At 44.2% G+C, this 22045-nt stretch overlaps 1 protein-coding gene across 4 annotated transcripts in view; it reads right to left on the bottom strand.

The window, feature by feature from the left end:
- The window catches only part of rasa1a (RAS p21 protein activator (GTPase activating protein) 1a), a 29911-nt gene extending 15678 nt beyond the window's left edge, over window positions 1–14233 (bottom strand). The window contains exons 1-3 of one of the 4 annotated variants that reach the window (XM_010877127.5): window positions 13702–14230; window positions 12866–13343; window positions 354–506 (exon numbers count right to left, since the gene is read on the bottom strand). In XM_010877127.5, the coding sequence (XP_010875429.2) occupies window positions 354–506; window positions 12866–13194 (482 nt within the window). In that variant the 5' untranslated portion in view covers window positions 13195–13343; window positions 13702–14230. Of the gene's footprint in view, window positions 1–353; window positions 507–12865 lie in introns of all 4 variants that reach the window. The other 3 variants (XM_010877128.4, XM_010877126.5, XM_020052689.3) reach the window with 3 other exon arrangements.
- Between the last annotated feature and the right edge of the window lie 7812 nt (window positions 14234–22045).

Below are 22045 nucleotides of genomic sequence, written 5' to 3'. Positions count from 1 at the left end.
TCAGGTTTTTGTGCAGTTGTCGTTATTTCAACAGTTAGGTAGCAGACAGAGTTAAGTCTTCACTTCAGATGCACGGAACCAGCGTGGCTCAGATTCTGTAGGACTTATTTGGTAGAATAAAAACAGGAGGAATCAGCTGCAAACCAGGCCCAGAGCTGCCTAGGCCGGCTTTAATCTAGTCCAGACCAAGCTTCTTAACATGGGCTTGCTCAGCCCCGTTCCTGGAGAGTTCTCATGAAACCATTTAAACTGAATCTCTCCAGGAACAGGTTTGGGCGGCCTTGTAATGCAGGTCGTTCTCATAAATAAACTCAGCGTTAATGAGCACCGGGCGAGTGACAGCCTTGACTGACCTGAAGTGGTTGACCACACTGGTCATGCTGAGGAAGGACAGGACAAAGGAGCCGGGCCGCCGGTCGCTCTCCCGGATCAGGTAGCTGCCAGGCGTCCTGGCCTGCCGCAGACGCTCCTCTGCAATGGTCCGGTCGAGCTTCCCATGGTACCACCTGAAACGTACCAGGACAGAGGAAACAGTCAGCATTGGCTGTCCAGGCCGACATTTAACATGACATTAGACTATGTGTATTCAGACAGACGGCTGTGTTTTTATGAGTGTGTTTCCCCTTCAGGGAGACATAGTTAACAAGACGCCGTCTCAAGGAGGGGACTGATGGAGGGAGGGACCCCAACAAGGTTCAAATGTCATAAACACTATGAATAATTAAATGAATGATTACACAATATTAATAAATAGGCCTAACATGTCAGTTCAGAATTAGCAACACATTTTGTTTTGGGGTGCTTGGGAATGCAGAGATAGTAGGGCCCATGTTTGATCTTGCACTTGATAAAACACCCTTTGAGTCTTACACAATGCTAGAATAAATAGACAAAAGATTCTAGCCAGAACAAGTAGGTATCACACATTTTTATGATTTATGCGAACGCCACAGAGTTTGATTAAGTTTGCCCATGGTACATTTTCAAGACAACTGCGAGTGTAAGCAAAACACTGGCATCTACAAAAAATATTGGCCTACGCCAGCAAGAAGCCGCACGTCTCAGACTGTACTCATTAGTCAACTGCTGGGCAGAATACTTGGTGCTGCAAAACCATTCTTAATACTAACACATTCTTTTAACAGTCACTTCTATGTCACCTGTGGAATCTGCAGGGAGAGTTGACTTCAGAGCATCTGTGCCATTAACACATCTGAAGCATAGTTTTACTAACCATACAGGTAAAGTGCTTCATGCCTCTGCCCCCATGAAAGTCTGGTTGTTAACATATGTGTATCTGTATCTTTGTTTCATGTCCAGGGCATCCAGAATAAGTGTATTCCACCTGAGAACTATTAGCACTGGCAAGTCTGATCAAGCTGAGCAATACGAAACAGCCTCTGCCCCCAGAAACAAACAGATGATGGGTTCATGTCCTTAGCTGCACACCTTTACAAATGTGCAACTGAGGACATTAAACATCCAAACATGTAAAATAAAAAAGCACCATTTAATTTTTTGCTGCAGATTTTAATTATGACAAATTTACCACATATTTCATGTTGCCCTAATCACTAAGACAGTTTTTCCCCCATCAAATGTACATTCCTAAGTTTTAAATGAATCATTGGGAGTAAGGAAATATGAAACTACTTTTCTTTTTTTAACAGATGATTTGTAGAATGAATTAGAAAAGACTGAGGTCATCATTATCACTGAATGAATTAATAACATCTTAACAATAAAGCTGAATTGTTCATCCCATCAAGGTGAGCCATAGTTCCATAAAGCTACATCAGTCTATTTAGAGCACAGCCCCTCTAAAACAAGCCCAAGAAGAGTGGAACGGAGCGTAAAGGCTAAAAGCGTTTTATGCTTCCCCCACACCATTAAAATCAGTCTGCATTTTGAATTAAACAGAAGCTTTTCAAACACTGGAAAACATTTCAGCCGGTCCCTGACTTAAGGCACCCACCAGATTGTGTGGGATGGAGGGGGGGGGGGGGGGGGGGGGGATAACACGCTGGCCTGGATTCAGTGAGACGAATGAGGTCCTTCACTAGCTCTATTCCACACAGGACTTTAAGGGCTCCCATCTGGCTTAGAGAAGCAGGGGTCTTCTGCAAGAGCGATGAAGTCTGGTGTGGAGGCAGGCACGCTGTGAAGTAGGAAAGAGGCCAGCTGAGCTCTTAGGCTGGGGACAGGGGGGACTGTGTGATGGAGAGAGCACTGAGAAGGACTGACAGGAGACGTGCGTGACTGAAAGCAGCGCTCAACGGTACGACCTATGACTTAAATGACTGAACGCAGGGAGTGATGCTCCGGTCTCCACTCTGACAGTTGCAGGGAGGCTGAAAGGTCAGTCGCTGTCTGAGATGTGTGCTGAGGGCTTTCGCCGGGAACTATGAGGCTCGATTTTATGTCCGTCAAGGAAGATGACATTTAAAAACATTGAGAATGAGAAATGCAGACCTCCAAACAGCCACGAGAGGAGCTGAATGGGAACGCAGACATCGAAGGTGGCACGTGCCTCGGGGAGTTGGGGTTGTGGCGGAGGGCATCGGGCAGATCGGGGCCTCTACTCTCACTTTGAGTCATCACCCACATCCGTCAGCACGGGCCAATGCAGAGACTGACTGCTGCACGGGGGGGGAGTTCATAGAAAGAAAACCCCACAGGGGCTCTTCCTGGCTTGAGCTGTAGGTCCCCTGGCCTGCTGTGGTTGGGACAGATGTCCAGGTGTAGGTCCCCTGGCCTGCTGTGGTTGGGACAGATGTCCAGGTGTAGGTCCCCTGGCCTGCTGTGGTTGGGACAGATGTCCAGGTGTAGGTCCCCTGGCCTGCTGTGGTTGGGACAGATGTCCAGGTGTAGCCAACTCAGAGATTCCGTTAGCCAATAATTGCTGTCTTTTGTCCATTAACATAAACAAAATATATATATTCTAGCCGGCTACCATACCTCCTACTTTTCCGCCTCAGCAACAGTGTCTCACTTCTCGGGCTTCGGCAACAGTGTCTCACGTCTCGGGCTTCTGCAACAGTGTCTCACTTCTCGGGCTTCGGCAACAGTGTCTCACTTCTCGGGCTTCGGCAACAGTGTCTCACTTCTCGGGCTTCGGCAACAGTGTCTCACTTCTCGGGCTTCGGCAACAGTGTCTCACTTCTCGGGCTTCGGCAACAGTGTCTCAGTTCTCGGGCTTCAAGGAGATTCATCTGTGTATGGTCGCGTTTTAATATAATGGCGGAAAAGCAGAGGCCAAACGCCAAACACAGAGGCCAAACGCCAAACACAGAGACCAAACGCCAAACACAGAGACCAAACGCCAAACACAGAGGCCAAACGCACATGAAAACAGCAGCTGCTTTTGAAACAATTTGCTTTGGGTTTTAGACTTGAGCAGAGGGATGTGTAGATTGTTCTGGTTTAACTAAGCAGAATACATTGATATCATTCAATTTTACTCTAACATGATAGCAACTGCTGGGCCTAAGTCTGTGGGTTTAGTAAAGAGTGTGTTAACACAGCTATAGAATTTAGGGCAACCATCAAGTCAAAGGTTTGACTAAAATGACCCAATCACTCGGAAACACAAGTGAGGGGGAAAAAAAGCTTGAATAAATACAGTTTGAAAATTGGCCAACCAACAATAATTAGACAGGTATAAATCAGCAAACGACCAAGAAACCCAGCAAACAAGAAAATGACCGTGACTCTGAAATGCATTATGTGGCAATAATGTACATGAAGAATGAATGGAGTCCAGCTGTTTTACAAAAGTGTTATATCAGGAAATCCAACTAAACGCGACAGAGAGGAGGCAGCAAACAACAGCTAAGCCAAAAAACATGTTCTGCTTCATTACTAACTCCCAGGTGAAGGTGACGCTTGTCATCCAGGCGATCAGGACCACTGGCAATGAAACGGCTGCGCTCCACCAACCTACATGCATTCCAACAAGACACTGAAAATCAACCACAACGTGATATGAACACGATACATTTACAGGCTTTGAACAAACGCAGCCCTAAGTTAAAATACAGGGTTATTTTGTAATGTGCAAGTTAGCACACTTTGGGGAACGGTTGGAGGGGCGAAGGTATAAACCCATGACGGCAGAGATATGACACGCTGGTTCTTTCTGCCCGAGGAATGCCTTGTCGTGTTGGTGCATGACCCAAGCACAGCATGGTGACACGCAGGCTGTGCTTTCCTATTAACAGCCACAGCAAATACTTTAACCCTCAGCCAGGGACCACTCTGTGGAAAGAAGAGCGTAAAGTAATGCCGCTCTGTGTCCTACCTGCTGATCAGTGCGCTCTACAAAAGAACAACAAGCAACTGGTTGTGCAAACACTATTGTCCCATCAGGCTAGTTAAAAAGTAATAGTAGTCAAGCAAGTGTCCACCCACACAGGCAGAGCAGGTATTCCCCTCTCAGCCTACCTGACCTCAATCTCTCAGGATAATAAGGTACAGTAAGTTACCGCCAACAGACTCTTTTGACATAATGTCAAATGGCGGGGTCTCCATTACGGCGCGTAACATGCAAAAGTTAGTTGAATCTCGCACAAGGTGGAAAAGTACACTCATCTGTGTAAGCTGATATAGAGAGGAAGTGAGTGGGGTGAATGTACAGTGCTGAGGGCTCTTGAAACCGACAGAGCTTCCTGCAGATAGACTTTAAGACGGTGGGAAGTCTTGGTGGCTTTATGAACTAATTGCTACGGGCAAAAACAGAAAGACATTGTGACAAATGAGGATATGGTTTGGACACCAGACAGTTTTTGACAGCATGGTAATATTATGTGTACTATTTGACTTCAGCTGCCAAACAACTCTCAAATATGCGTCCTTCATAGACTGTTCCTCATCATACTGAATAAGGAGCCTGGAGAGAGGATATTGTCAGGAATTTTATTTCCTTTACTGATGAAAACATATTGCAATTTTTTGTTTTTTCAGCAGCAGACATAATGAGCAAGATTCTGGGAACATCAAATTGCAATGAAATCCTATTACTGAATTGCAATACAGATTTGTGATAACTGCAAAACACTGAACTCTTTGGTCCTTTTCATCCCACTGTATGTGACATTGGTTGAAAGATAATTAGTATGTAAACATGCAGCACTTGAGTATTATCAAATTAATATAACTGGGTTCACCTATAAGCCAGGCCATGCTGGCGTCTTCAGAGGCACTATGAAAAAGCTGAATCCCCGCAATTTAGTATTAGAGAAATCCATGTCGAGGGAGTACGGAATACTGCTTTGGATTCCCAGGGTGCAGACATTTACAGTAAAAAGGTCCTTTTTCAAAAACGAAATATATCTCAGTGGCACCAAAGAGTTTCACGTTGCTAGTGTGTATAGAAGATCCTCCATATTATGTTTCCATACAATGTGGACATTACTATATCAATTTGACTGATAGAGCCTAAATGTCCATGGAGCCAAACCTCCCTCCTTTAGGGCATGCTTAAACCCTACATTCTTACACAAGCTCTTCATTCTGCCACCTCTGGCCTTCTGGCAATTCAACCCCATAGGAGCCCCATCATGGGTTCTTCTCTGTACTGGCGTCCCAACTGTTGTGTGGTTGACCCACCTATGCATGGTGTCCCCAGTGTCCACACTGGACAACCAGACACTGCTTTGGACCAGGGCCATTAAGACTTAAACAGGCCAACGTTTAAAACGTAGCAACAGAGTGAAAACAAAATGTGAACAGTACAGTTGTCACAAACACTAACAGGTCCAGATCATTAAGACAATAAAATACGAAAAGCAACTATACTGTAACGTTAGTAGGATAAAATGAATAGCTGGAGCTGCAATGCAGGACAGGCATAGCAGAGGTCCAAGCAGGCAACGTATAGTGTCTGAATGATGAGGGAAGCAGGGAACAGGAGAGAAAGTAATCAGGTCAACTCAGAACTGCCTGGTATACTAACCGATTGCTTGTAATTCACCATATTTTCTCGTTTTTTGACGGCATCAATCTATCAAAAAGAGAAGCTAATCAAGCCATCTAGCCATTTAACACTATAACGAGTGCGACTTACACCCCCTTCAAACGCCATTCAATGGCAAGGCTAGTTGTTTGGTGCTATAACATTTCTTAACATTTACTACTTTTGTTTTACTTTCATCTCCCTTGGATTTAGTCATGCCCAGGTTTGATTCCGCTGTAACTGGTTGACAACAAGATACACGTGTCAATTTCTGTTGAGGAAACCAATAAAGACCTGTTTAAATGGTGGGGAAATAATCCATGTGTCACATCCTAATTTGCTTAAAATTATTTAAAATGCATAACAGCACTGAGTAACATCGCAAATATTTAGGCTCTTGGATTTCAAAAGGCTAGACTACTCACTGAAAACAATGTGATTTCTCTAGAGAAGGATGTACACTACGGCATAATACATTGTTGAAAATAGGAAGGAAATTTAGGTTCCTAAATAATTTAGAGAGATTGACCGGCAACTGTAACACTGAAATGGTTTAGATAGAAAAACAAGCCAAACAGGTTTTCATACCAAGTGGCGTTTCCCCTTTGGCTGGGCTCCTACTGAGAGGAATCCATAATGGATCTGCGTTGTTACAGCATTTAGGATGTGACCTCTTCGGTGAGGAAGACTGACGAAGATGGGAGGCGGGATGGAGGGAGAGAAAGGGACCAAGAACTCTTCATTTGCAATGGCTACACCCCTGGGGCTGAGGGGAGAGACAGAGCTCTGTCGATGCCTGGTTTAGAATTTAATCTTCCTCCGCTAGATCTCACTTGTGCATTTCCCTCTCCGTTCTACTCTGATGCCCTCATGATGGATGTCGCTATGCTAAAGCATCTCCGACAACGTCCAGTCACTCCTCATCAGTGTCAACAAGTAATGAAACTGCACCACTTTACATTAGCGATGTGCCTTGGCGGAGCCGGCAGCTGTCATCTAGGGGAAACAGAGCCCATCATGCTTCTGCCACCATGGAGGGGACTGTCCTTTAGCATTTGCGCAAAAAATGTCTAGCAAACCAAATTACTTTATATTGAACTTCATCAATCATATCAATAAACATTTTCCTCAGCAGTCATAAATTTGAGTCTTACGAGTTTGTTTTTCTTTTCCCCTTTTCTTGAACTGTAAACGTCTAAAGCTTGACATGATATTCTACAAAAACTCCTTGAGGTGTAACAGCAAGACAAATCCCCAGGGGACACATTCTAAACCCCTGCACTTTTTAAAACTCCACAGTCCTCCGCCAAAAACAGTCAAAGATGGAAAAAATAATCAGAACATTAACTCACCCAAACTCAGCGTCAAACAAAAGCAAAGCCTTAAGTAAAGACCTTTAAGGGAAGGAGGCATGGATAATTTTCAAAAACCCAACACTGTCTGGCAGTGATGAACAACAGAGACTCCTCCACCTCCATCTCCGGTCCTACCAGCCTGTCGAGTAAAAGCAGAGAGCAACGAGTGCTGCCTGAATTAGGCGCCCCACTTACGCAGAGTTTGCCCTCTGCTGCATCTTCTTGTCCGTCCTGCTCTCTTACAAGGTGTGTCCGCTCAACCGGTACCGTTAATTCTGCTGCCAGGGAGAACGTTGAGTCGGAGTGACTCGGGTCGGAGTGCTACGGCGCGGAAAGCGGAGAGTGAACCACTCCAAATCGGTCGGTGCCATAAAGCCGTGAACCCACTGTCCTGATAAATCCATCGCCGCGCTCCAGGGTCAGTGAGCATCCGCCAAAGGTGAACGAGTGCCACCATACAAGACCTCTACATATGTTCGGAGTCGTGCTAAGTGACCTGAACAATATTCTAGTCCAGTTTTGTTATTCACCAGACGCTCTTGGGGAAAGAGGGCTTTTGCCTTACAGGATGAGGGCACTGAGAACCGTCTGCATTCTTAAAACAGGGCAGAAATGAAACGCCCCTCTATACTCCTCTCTTCCTCTGGAGTCTGAGGTAACAGCAGGCATCCTGAGCATGCTAACTGGGTTTCGGAGGAGTGGTCCACCGTGGGTAGGGAGTGGCGTCACACAGGTAGGCCTCCAGGAGGGTACAGGGAGGGCTTACACCCAACCACATACTCACTTAGAGCTCTAGGCAACGACACACCAATTAGCCATCGGGATTCAGGACACTCCTTTGACTTTAATAGGGGGTGGTTAATGTACAAACGCTACACATTTTCACATTTAAACGCTGCACAGGTTTTATGTACAAGGGAACTATTAACCAAACTGTTTACCAGAGATAAGGTTTAAAAAAAATATATATGAATAAACACTTTCCACAGTGGAAAAGGGGTGGCAAAGGTCAGGACCAACTGTGAAACTGCTCCATTTTTCTTCAGTCATGACGGACTGTCACAGCTTGTTACCCAGCATAAGGACCAGAGAGTGACAGCACACAGGGACTAGCCAGAGGCACACAGACAGAGAGAGTGTGTGTTTCTCCATCAACGTACCCACTCTGAGAACACATGCCAAACTTCATGAAATAACTCCACATTATGAAGCTACCCAGAGCCTTAAACTCAGTTAATCCGCGCGTGTGTGTGTGTGTGTGTGTGTGTGTGTGTGTGTGTGTGTGTGTGTGTGGGGGGGGTTCAAACTGCTATGCTCCTCCTCCGGAAAACGACTAGCAATCATGTCCCATCCGATTGAATTGATAACGGGCTAATGAGGGAAGGACAACCTGAGGGTTGTTCTGTCGGACACTCAGAGGAACTTATTCACTGCAGCCATGTTGTTAGTTAGCCATAGTTGGACTTACCACTCAGTGGATTAATGCATTTGCCCTCCGACAATGCAGAAAGTGAAAAGGGAACCGTCAAAAATAGATAAAACCTAACTATTGTAGAATGCCTCTGAAGATCCTGTGGGCACAATGAGTCGCTCAGAAGTCTTAAAAACAGGATGCTGAAGAAAAAAGGCCGGGCCAGTGTGGGTATCAGATGGGCATGACAGGACATTGCATAACATGCAGAAAATGCATGGAAACACTGGACTTTATTATTATCAATGCACAGCACCGAGCGAGTGGCCTAATTTGAACTGCACCGTTACTGCGCTAGTAGAGACCCATGCAAACACAACCCCAGGGACTGTCAAACAGCTTTCTGGGGAAACCAGAATATAGACCGGTAGGTTGCAATTCCAGCTGCATTTAAGTTTAGGCAGTTTGTAGCTTTTCATTGCAGCAACTTCAAAAGCTTAGGCACAGGAAACATGGCGACAATCTTAATAAGGTTGTCTGAGGTCTTTGCTAATTCTAATTGCCGGGATCACCAGATGGCAAATTTGTGTAATGACTGGGACTAAAATATATCTGTATATTGTTCTGAAGGACTGTACTATTTGGCTCCAAGGACAGCAGTTTCTCAGACAGAGAATAGGTATGCAGAGGGAAGTCCTGCAATACGATTCAAAAAGGGAATAGGGAAGTGTGGCTGCTTAATTAGCCCTTCAGTGAGCGACTTTTTCATTACCAAATATTTACCTGGTAAACTCATTCACACAGCTGCTGATCTGGAAATCCATATTTTTTTCCCCTTTAGGGAAACAGTTTACAACTCTAAATCCTCTCTAATCTTCGTGGAAACTGAAAATCAACAGCTCATTTTCCAGTGCCCTGTTTGTTTTAGCTCAGGCACTGGGCTGGCGTTCTCCGAGGTGGGGAGAGTGGCATTAGGCCTCCTGACGTCTCCCCCGCGGTCTTCGTTAAGCAGCTGTTAAACACTGATCCCGGAGCTGCCACCACTGTTTATGAATGAGCCTCTGTTGTACAGAGATGTGAATGGGTCTGAATGTTGCTGGTTGAGCTGCTGTCTGTTGAACAGAAACGTGAATGAGTCTGAATGTTGCTGGTTGAGCTGCTGTCTGTTGAACAGAAACGTGAATGAGTCTGAATATAGCTGGTTGAGCTGCTGTCTGTTGAACAGAAACGTGAATGAGTCTGAATATAGCTGGTTGAGCTGCTGTCTGTTGAACAGAAACGTGAATGAGTCTGAATGTTGCTGGTTGAGCTGCTGTCTGTTGAACAGAAACGTGAATGAGTCTGAATGTAGCTGGTTGTGGTGATTTTTCTGTGGTGTTTTAAGCGCCCGTACACACATTCTGAATTAAAAACATATGTAAATGTCCTCCTCCGTTACGTTGGTCCCCACTAACAGGACAGAGAGGAAACAGCCAACACGGTCCATCCTGGTCCCGGGTCACAGGATTTGCTCTGTAACAAAGCTAACCTGTAGAACGTGACAGAGGCCACAGAGCCATAGAAAAGCCAATAATCTCCAACTCTGACGGAACATGTCTCCAGGTAGCCTTTGACAGTCTCCAAGTGTGCCAATGAAACCATGCTACACACATTAGATCATCACCTCAAAAGGGGAATGCTAGACAACAGGCTGTGAAGTGTTAGACACAATGACCATGTTGAGAACCATGTTACATTAGATTAGATGTTTTTTTTACTTAGCCCATTATAACTTTAAATGTTTATGTGAAGTACACACCTTAAATTCACCCATGAGTCCCACCTCTGGTACAAATTAAGGCAAGTAGTACATTAGCAGATGTTTTCATGACGTTCAGCACTTTCTATTTCAGCATTATGTTAAAATGATCATTACTAAACAACGATGGCCATCCTATGCATGTCACAGCACACTTGTTCCAATTTCTGAAAGTTATAAAAAAGTATAAAACTTTAACACAGGGGATGAATAAAAAAGTTCTTGTAAGATTTTTTCAAAGAATACTGGTTTAAATGCTTAATCAGCAAAAATTACAAGTGAATTAGTGGTCAATGGTGATCATAAATAAAGTAGTGGTGAAACTGCTATTCAGGCTCCATGGCCTGAACAACATGGGCTACACCAGAAAAGCCCTGTTTCTGGAGAGCTAGCAGTTTAACTTGGATTTTTAAGACAGCTCTCCAAGAACAGAACTTGGCAGCCTTGATATACACACCTTGACCAAAGCAAGAGTGCCGAAGACACATATTACCAACCTGGAAGACCCAGTCAGAACACAACGAATACAGCATATTGTGTCAACCCAAATGGATTTGTTCCTCTAATCAACCAAAATGGCACAGAGTTGCTAAAATGTAGATAATATAATTTGTATATTGTATCAGAGACTATAAATATAACTTCTTGATAGTGAAAGATGCACATCCCTACTATATGCACAGTACTTCATATACATTATGAAAAACAAGGCATGGACACTGATAAGGGGCTGGTCAAGTGAATGTGTTTCAAGGCACAACCCTCTCTTGGCTCATCTCACAGTACATGCAAATAGAAATGCTCTTTAGCTGCATATTAAAAGCATGCATAACCAGAATAACATAAGCATTGTTTTCTACATATGTTGTCTTTTTTGTTAAATAATATTGTGAATACTTGGAAAATACTTGATCTATAAATTATTTTGACCTTTACCTGAAAAACACAATATGTTCATTGCATTTATTCTTAAGTTTATTCTATTTGTGACATTTCACCAAAAATACAGCAAACACCTACAAATAAGTAGTTACAATAATATTGTCCTGTACAACTTCTAAAACAGTTTTTATTGCAACTAAAATGAAAAATGAATAATGAATATACTATCATATATATCGTTGCCATCCAAAACTTGAAATATAGGCCTACAGGGCTATATTGCCCAGCTCAAGGGAATGCATACAAGGGGTGGTGGTAGCGCATCTATTTGCTTGCTCAATTATTACTGGATCAAAACATGTAGCTATGTGAAAATAAGAAATATGCAAATATAAGACTCAATATCCTTTAGAAAATAGGCTTGATTGTTATTTCTTTCTATGGGTATCATGATGTTAAGCCCAATTTAACATCCAAAACACAGAAGAACACTTCCTGATTTACTCAAAACACATAAAAATGCAAACACATACCATTACATTTTCTACAGTGAAATATTAGTCATCTCATATTGCAAGGTCACAACATCTTAACCCATTGACCAAAACCACACAAAAAGCAGGGGACCTGATTAAAGAGAAAGTTGTGATGCAGCAAGCTCCAGCTGTGTAAAATATCTCATACTAGCGGAGGGTAATGGATTTCACTTTTTACTTAAAATCATTCCTTTTTATTACTGTCTATTGGCACTACATGGCCCCCCTGCAGAAAGGAATGTAAAAAGAAATCACAGAGAAACCAGTGAATCTTACTGTCACAGCAGTGTTGCTTGTGAACAATGGTTGTCAGTTGGACTTTGGTTGGAGAGTTAGGGCTGGCCTTCTGCCTTCCTCTGCAATATGACAGGGAGATATGTAGCTCCTAAAATAAGAGCTGATTCCACACTCCAGCCCCAGTCACTTCCATATCTCAGCATGAGGCCAAAAATGATAAAGCTCAGCACTTCTCTAATCAGACTATGACAAACTTGAGTGGCCCACACAGACACCCACACACACCATGTATGGTTTCAGAAACACAATGTATTGAGTTAAAGACTTTGCTACCTGGCTGCGAGGTCATAACAAACATGACATACATCCACAAGAGCAACAATGTCTGTACATTAGGGAACAAAGTACACGTACATTACTTTAATGACAGTTGCATGCATTAGGCATATTCAATAATTGGCTAGATTGATTGTTACCAACAAGCATGAATACTAGAAGAGGGTTCCGGGGGGGGGGGGGGGGGGGGGGGGGGGGGATTTACGACGTCAGATGAAGGAGACCAACAACTTGAATGGGATTCAACGGAAGGAGTGGAAAATACCGAGAACGTATAAAATAGGTAAATATTGCAAGCTATGTGTCATTGCACAATACACAATATAACCATTTGAGTGAATATAAAAAAGTCCTTACTGGTTCGTGGGCGGCGCTGTGAGGGGGAAGACCACCTCCTCTTCCTCGAATTCCGGTCCATCCTGCATGTCGCTTTCATCCACGGTGCCGAGTATCCCATAGCCTGGGGGTGGTGGAGGTGGTGGTAAAGGAGGGAAGACACTGGGCCCGTCCAGACCCGCCGAGGTGGGTGACATCCGGCTGCCAAGTCCCTCCGAGGTGGGAGAGTAGCAAACACCGCCAACGGTCGCTGAGCTAATTCCTAGACTAAGCCCGTGTCCACCGCCACTCCCTGTGGACAAGGCTGTTCCGGTAATATCTTCTCCAGACACTGGATAAATCATACTCATATCAGGCAGGGAGTCCGGGGAGGTGTTCGACGGATGGTGAAGGTTGGGTGCTGTGCCCTGTCCCAAATCAGTGACCCGTACTCTGGTCGGCTTGGGATAAAACGGAAAATGGGCCGTCTCCGGGCCTCCACCGCCTGCTACCCCAGTCCCTGCCGAGACAGAGCCCGTATCCTCACTACTGACCTCAGCAGCCATCATTTAAAAAAAAAAAATGTGGAGGGGGAATAAGTCAAGAGGGGGACCTGCCCTTCCCCTCTAATCTTGTGGCACTCACTCACTGTCTGGGTTAACGTAGTAAAAACAACACCAAAAGTTTCTTGGAAAACAACACGTTTAGCCAGCTAGCGCTAGTTAGCTAGCTAAGCTAGTGGCTAGCTAACGCCGCACACTCGCTAGCTAAATTATAGCTAGCTATTGAGACACTTGATGAGTTCAGGCTAAGTCTTCATTGTTTAATGAGTTTAAAGTTCAGCTGGAATCGAGGTTTTGAAAATAACCTATAAATACCTGAAGGTAGAGGTAGAAAACGTACTGATATCCTTTTTCCTTATCCTGACTGCTCCCTCGGCAGCCAGGCAGCAGTCCACTTGTCTGAGAGTGTTGTTTTATTGTCACTGCCTGTGTGTGTTTGTGTGTCTACGAGAAATCCCGTCTTTTTGCTGTTGTTGTTTTGTTCCTACGGAGTTCCGAAATGTCTTGCGCTGCCACCACAATTTGTCTTCCCTGTCATCTGAACCTTAAGCGAACTGAATTGAAGCGATGTGGACCACCAGAAAACCAAATTACAGCACTTCTTTCTTGCGCAAGTTCTCTTTTCTTTCTCGATTGCGGGGCCGATGGCTTGCTCCGCGGCTGCTGACTCCCTCCCACTCTGACTCAGTTCAGCGCGCGTGCTCGCTCACGCGCAGGCCCAGCCAAACGACTACCGAGTACAACCTCCACACAAACAACTTCAACGAAATCTACCAATTAATATCTGCAAATCTGTTAATAGTGGTGCAAATATATTAATAGTATAACCCCGCTGCATTGAAACACAATGCTGGCTTGCATTAATCATTATTATATTATAATATGCTATTATATGACGGATTAATGATAAACATTAAATTGCTAGAATGCTTCATTACTGTTGTCAATAAGCTTCTGTAGATAGTAGCCTATACTGTATCTGTTTGGTTTGAAACACGTTCTATTCATGTCGTTTATTCTTTACAAAATGTTTACATAACTGTATAAGTATCTCTTTCAAAGTATTATTATGAATATTTTTTGTGTACAATTTGAGCTTCTCCGTTCACTTTGACCATGCCTGAGTGAATGTTTCCTAACGTGACTAATAAAGCAGAAACGTAATGTAGTCATGGAAACCTGGGAGCTGGTGCGTGTGCATCTTTGTGTGTTGTCCCACTCAATCCGTGCCTTTGATCTGATATCACTGAAAACTCCTCCCCCTCTAGGCCTCATTCTAATGTCCATGTCAATACAAATTGGCTAGATGTGTAAGTACCATGCGCTTAATGTCATGGTCAAGCACTCATAGGCCTTGCAGGCATACAGTGGGGGATGCCCAGGCAAAAACCAGGGTTATCTAAAAAGGGTTTACGACAAACCCTTCTGTCTAGCTTAAAGGAAACTACATTCCCTGCTGTTATCTGTGTACCATGCATTTTGTTACCCCAGTGTTTACAACTCCCCAACTGCATCTGGCCTCCTTCGCCTGATAGTGCCAGACACGTGGCTGTTTTATAAAATTAACGTCAGAGTGCCATGGAAGTTTTACAGGCGTAGAGGAGATAAAGGGCAGAGTTCTTCATTTTGACAGGTAGACTTCGGCTCGGTGTGAGACAACATCCCATCTGCCCAACTGAATGTGATTGCCCTGGTAGCTTTACGCCGTGCAACAGTTGCATATCTGTTGAGCTGATGGTGCCGTTTGACTGTGCTCTGTGGTCAGTGTGCTGTTTTAACCCCGAATGATTAGGGATAGAATTTGAGATCCGTGAGTGATCTGTGGGTTTCATAGGGTGGTGGCCTCCTGTGTTCCTCCTCAATCAAACGATCGATCAATTGTTTTATGTATACAGATCCCAAGCCTAAAACCCAGAAGAACAAACAATGATATTTTCCTTCTAACAGTGGTTAGAAGAAAAACTCCCCAGACAGGCCAGAACCATGGAAAACGGCCTAGAGAGCCATGCCCCAGGGGGTGACCAGTCTTTCTCAGGCAGTGCCTTGTGGAAAATGAGATTAAACATGTACATGACCTTTTAAGGCCAGATCGTTCATCGAGAAATTCAAAAGTTCAGATGTCCAGTGGAGTGGAAATAACTACTCATCAGATTCATCAAATTCTATTTTCATAGGTGAGTGTTGAGGTACAGTCCAAAACAACAAACGGACCTCTTGTTATGCCCTCAGGGTGTCTGTTTACCATCACTTTCCCATCACCAGAATCACAATGTCGATGTCATGTCTGACAGCTACAGACACATACACAGCACTAAGAATGTCTGGGTGTCACTAACTCATTCCATTACCAGAGGATCTGACCTGCTGTGCTCTCTCCCGTATGCCTTTGTCTCTCATCTTTCATTCCCTCTTATTCTTTGAATCCTTTTGTATTTTTCCCCATCAATTTCTGTTATTTTTCCCTTCTCCCAGGGTGTGAGAGGATATTAAATCTGGTCGTTCATAATGACAATGTCCAAAACCAACATTCTTTAAAATCTCAGAACCACAAAGACATGCAGGAAGTTAACTGATTTTCAATATTATTAGTTCTTCAATAATATCATCTCTTCTTTAGGGATTCACAACATATTAAAAACAACTCAGCAAAACAGAGACAAGCCTGGTGAGGCCCACCCCACTTGGTCATCATTGGCATGCAAAGAATATATTGCCAAAGCCGGGCAGCTTGCTTGACAATGTGTCAGAAAGATTGAATAAAATTGTATGTGAATTTAGAGTCTCTGCACACATGCAGAGAGAGAGATATCGGCCGGGTACTTGCAATACATTCTGCCATTCAACATACTTTTGTGCTACCTGAAAATGAAACATGCCATGTCATTCCCTGTAGGGCGGTCAAATTACATCAAATAGAGATGTGGCAGGCAAAAAGAAAAAATATGCCAGTTAGCCTGCCAGCTATGTTTTAATCAAGCTGGTAATGCCTCTGCCTGGATTTCACAAAATACATGAAAATATCCTTTGCCATTCTCCCCTTTACAACGGGGAGTGTAACTAAGCCGGAGCAGAATTCATGATGAAATATCCACAGGAAAATGTAATGAAACCATCTTTTCGTGGAGGTTTTGGTGAGTTCAGATGTCTTACATTTGACACTTGTGCACAATGTGGAAAACATACCTTGACTGAGGCCCCCATGCTTGTCTTCAAGCCTCTAACTTAATGCAGCGGGAATTCGCAACTCTTGGACACACAACTAAACTGGTTGACTCATCTTCAGTTGCAGTGACTGTAACCAAATGCTTCCTGTAGTTGTTGATCAGTCTTTCATCTCAATGTAGAGGAATTGTATCCCACCTCTCCATGCAATACTGCAGCATTTATTTATTTTTGCGCCAATTTCTTGTCCTGCTGCAACATCTTATTTGGATGACATTTTTGACCAGGCCATTCCAAAATCGTATATATTGGCAGCTTTCTAGTGCAACGTATATTTTACACGCCGCCGTGGGCGGCGGCCACTTTGCTTCCTCTTGCCCCTGTCACCGTGGTGACAAGCAAATGTGCCATCATGCGTAAGAAGAGGTCTTGTGTTTGTCGCACCTTTGGTCGGGAGACTTTCTCCTACAGAGGTGAATTCGTTTGGCATGATCTGACCATCCTTGCAGGACACGTAGGCTCAACCTTCTCAACCTGTAAGTCTTCACTCTGACTGAGCGTCGACGTGTGACGAGGTGCAGGACTGACCGACCCTTCTGTTTCAGCCCGGCAGGCCTCCCTCGCTCCTATGTAATTGCCACTCTAACCCTATACAGGAGCTGGGTCACACACTCCTAGGCCGTCCATGGGAAAGTGGATCTCGTCGTGGCCGGGTTTTTACCGTGTTTGATGTGAGTGGGTTGAGTCCTCTGTCCAGGTTTGCACTCCCACAGGCTCAGGCGACGAGAGAGCTCTCTGTGGTGTGTACTCAGGGCGGTGAGTTAGTTGTCTGTTGATGTCCCTTTGGTGGTCTGTGCTGCAATGTTCCAGTCTGGCTGTGTGTTGGGGAAAAGTGTTAGTCTGTCCTGTCTGGTGTCCTTTATTTTCTTCTTTGGTGTCCTGTTGATCATAGGTATGCTGTCTGTCATTTTCCTGGATCTCCAAATGTCTCTATGCTAGAGGCAGCTCATTAGGCCGTCCACATTTTTAAGACAAAGAGCAAAGAGCTTTATTGGCTAATAAGCGAAACATTTTAATAAATCCAATACCAAAATAGTGATACATGAACAGAAAAGGAAAACCATGTCAGGAATATATAAATGAAACCCCTTTAAGCCGTAAATAAAAATACTGTAAGTAGAAGGGGGAAACTATCCAGATTAAACCATGGTACTAATGGCAACAGTGTCACTTTGTTGATTGCAGAATTTGCTCTTTTGAAGGTTGTTTCACATCTTTTTAAGGCCTTAGAAAAAGAGAGAGTGTACTGGATAACATGTGCTGCTGCTCCCTACATACAGCTCCGGAAAGAATGAAAAGACCACGGCACCTTTCCAAAAAAGTTGAAAAGGAAAGCTTTGAGTGAGGAACAGAAGTGTTCAATTTGCAGTGGTCTCTTAATTTTAACCCTTCTGTTCCTCGCTCAAAACCTTCCTTTTAGCGACTTTTTTGGAAAGGAAAGAAAACGGTGCAGTGGTCCCTTCCTTTTTTCCGGAGCTGCATGTGTGCATGCTGTGGACCTTGCTATCCCCCTGTCCCCCTGTCTCCCTGTCCCCCTGTCTCCCTGTCTCCCTGTCTCCCTATCCCCCTGTCCCCCTGTCCCCCTGTCCCCCTGTCTCCCTGTCCCCCAGCACTCGCTCTAATGTGTCTACCATCCACCTCTCCACTCCTTCTTCTACTCCAACTCAAAAGACTACTAAATTACAAGAATGGAAAATGGCTCCAGACATGGCCACTGACAGTGGGTTGGATGGGATGGTGTTGAATGATATACCATCGCTCAGGAGGCCATGGTCACCTGTCATCCCATGGGTCACTTAATGAGCCCTGCTGATGTTCATGGCTGGAGCACTGGTCTGGTTTTCCCTCTGTGACACAGAAGGCCAGTAAACTGTAAACCTGACTGCTCAAATCGGTCTGACACGCCCCCAAGAATTCTTTTTTTTTATGAGCACACACACACACACACACCAGACCCTAATGATAACTTTAACCAAGCATTAACTTCAACCAAAAAAACGTTTGTTGCCTAAACATAACCTAGCCATAATGCCTAACCCAAACCTAAAAGTGACCACAATTCTGCCACAGACCTGCCAAAAAACCTTGAGAGGACCTATTTATTTAGCTGTAACTATGGTCCCCACATGAATCCATAGGCAGAGGCCTCTCTACCTCTCGTTGTCTCACTCCCCCCTCCCTCCTGCCCTCTCTAACTCTCTCTTACACACGTGCCTTTTAGGAATCTCTATCCTTACACAAAAATACATTCCCATTCCAAATCCTATCTTCCCTAACCTAATCCTAAACCTAATCCCTAAAACCTAATCTTAACCATAACCTTAACTCCTAACTCTCCCTAGCCCTAACCCCATGGAACGTTTGGCCCAAACTTAACACGTAAGTCTGAATAGCCTTTCTCTATGCAGGGACTACCGAAAGGGCCCCACAAGGTCAAATGTTTGCCCCTACAAGGTCAGTGAAATGTTCCTATGCCTGGGTCAAGTTCCTGTGCCTGAGTTTCACACACCCTCCCGGAATAAGGGCAACTAGATTCCGGGCAGGATGCGGAAAATCAGCTTTCCCTTGAAGACAGACAGGGTGGAAAAGGACTCATACCTGCTAAAAAGAAGACAACTTCCCCCACAGTCTCAGCGCTAGATTAGCAAAACATGAGTTAAAACCTGGAATGGGTTGGGAGACATTGGGAGAGCGTGGGAGGGAGGGGGGGCTTCTGCCAGAAAGACAGAGGGAGGAAGGATGTGTGAAGACCGAAAGGGTAGAGTCACCTTTCTGCTCTGTTTCGCAGGAACTAGGTTATCAGATGTGAATACCAGTGAGGCACTGGTTTGGAGAAAAGCAGGAGCCTGACTGAGTGCTGTGAGCTTCTCATTCATATGCATCACAACATCATTGCAGACCTCCATATCAAAAACACACTTCACAGATGTTTTCCCTCAGAGGGTTTCAAAATGGCTTATGCTTGGCACAACTCAGTCTAGAAAAGCAACATTCAAACTTCTTCACCCTACTTTTCTTATTCTCCAGACACTCTCTTGTATTTCAAACCCGTCATGTTCTGAATGCCTAGGAAAGTGATCTAATGGAGAAATCATCTATACACAAATTAACATATTGTATTGAAACCTCTGGACAACCGAACTTGCCAAAGTTGCCTCTACCTCAGCCGAATGAATGGAGGATTCCAGCACTGGGACACTGAAAAATGTACACCATTAAAATAAAACATTAACGGAGACTGAGTGAGAGAGGTTTGTGTGAGTGAAGGTCTTTTGGGATGGAATGACTTGGTTCCAACATTACATTCCTGAGACCTGTGAATATTTGCCAATTTCAATGTTAACCACCTGCTTAAATATGAATGCTATGTGCATTTTCAATTACAGGATAGAGTGCAATGAAACTTTGAGTAGGCCAGTCGTCTACCAATAAACTCAGTTGAATATGTTCCTTACATGTCTGTGTTGATAAAATCATGCAAGGACATACAGGTGTGTTCACAGTCCCTCTAAAACGCACACACACACACACACACACACACACACACACACTTTTGTTTTGCTATTTTTATACCTATGGGTGTGTTGAGGTGACAGGCCTAATTGGGTCTTTGGACACCCTCTCCTGTTGCTCCCTCCTGGTGTCGTCCAGACAGGAATGTGTCAGGGAACGCATGGCACAGGCTGCTGTTCCAAACCCCCCACATTTCCCCAAGGGGACTGGGGGAGCAGATGGAGATGCTTCTGCGCTGAGATATTAGTGGATCGCAATGCTGCATGAACACCAATACTGAAGTCTGCATTTGGGCAAACTGTAATTTTAACTAGACCCTGTTGCCTGGTTTGTGTGTGTGTGTGTGTGGCCGATATAAGGAGTTTTAGCCATCTAAATGTTTGTTCTGTGACTAATTAATTGATTGACTTCAGTTTTAGCAATTAGGCAATACGTCCGTAATATTACGTTCCCTTGTCGGGTGGGGTTTAAGGCCGGGTGTCTCTGTGAAGCACTTTGTGACAACTGCTGTTGTAAAAAGGGCTTTATAAATAATAAGAATATAAATAAATCTGATTGATTGTCGGATGCCCAACCTAAACGTCTGTTCAGCCATTTTGTCTCCTACCGACATTTACATTGCAGGCTCCAGTTAGTTTCAGCAGAAGGAATCTCCCTGCAAAGTAGACCCCCTTTCGCTGGGCAGAGTGAACGGCTGTTTGTTTTTGTTGTTTTTGGATGGGGGTTGGGGGTTGGGGGAGGACTGCAGCTGCCACTCGGTAGCACATATGTGCAGCAGAGGGTTGGGAACGGTGAAGGGAAGGCACATGGCTCCCTCAGTCAGTCACCCCTATAAGAGGGACAACTGCTTAGAGGCACTGGCCATCATGCATCTGCTACAGCGTGTGGGACGATAGAGGACACTGTCCAAATACAGAAGAAAACAGGAAGACAGAGAAAGAGCGAAACAAAGTGAGAGAGACTGTGAGAGAGAGACTGTGAGAGAGAGACTGAGAGAGAAAGAGAGAGAGAGAGACACAAAGTGTGTAGGTGTGAAATTCTGACAGCAGCAGAGGCTGTTTCCAGTCAAGCAAAGAGTTGAGCATGGGTTAGATTCCCTCAGGAAGGCAAGTTTATGCACTCACAACTGTTTGTCGCACAGAATAAAATAATCTGCTAAATTACATATTTGTAAAAAATGTATAAATAAATATGTATAATGTACAATATTTTTGTACTGTACTTTTCATTCATCATCATGATGCCAGGCCCATCTGGTCTTGAATGAAACCACTCTTCCTGTAAAGTATATGTTTATGCTTGTTTTTCCTTTACACACTGTTACAATGTCTTGCTATAACACTAGCTACTGCAGCATGTGAATGGATTGAAGGACTGAAAACAAAACCAGCACAGTGACCTCATTCATTCCCCAGCCACTTGTGAAAAACACAAACTCATGTCGTTACGAGAGTCGTTCGCTAAACAGAATGCACATATAAGTGTATTCAACCAGGCGTCAGCTGAAAAAATAGTGAAGTGAAACTGACAGTTATTTTTGTCAGTGTTGTATGAGTAGCTTCAGCTAGGCTTTCATGGTTAGTCTTAATGCTTTCATGCTGCATTATTGTGTGCCACTTGTGTTTTTAGGTATGTGATACAACTGGTGTAAATTTGCACTGTAAATCCATATGCACAGGCATTGTAGCTGATTGGTTCCACCTGCATTGTGTTATTATTCCTCCAATGTAGTACACTGACTGTATAGAAGGCTACTCAATGTTAGGGTTAAAATGGCCCTAAATGGAGATGGGTGTATTCAGAACTGTGAGTGTTGATAATTGCACAAGTGTGTTTGTGTAAGTTTGTGTTTTTGTGTGTGTGTGTGTGTGTGTAGGGCAGGGGATTTCTCTGATACAGCTGCAAAAATTAAAATATACACGTT

Source organism: Esox lucius, chromosome 13, assembly GCF_011004845.1.
Source record: "Esox lucius isolate fEsoLuc1 chromosome 13, fEsoLuc1.pri, whole genome shotgun sequence".
NCBI lineage: Eukaryota > Metazoa > Chordata > Actinopteri > Esociformes > Esocidae > Esox > Esox lucius.
Note: the sequence above shows the minus strand (reverse complement) of the source record. Positions and strands in the feature narration are given on the sequence as shown.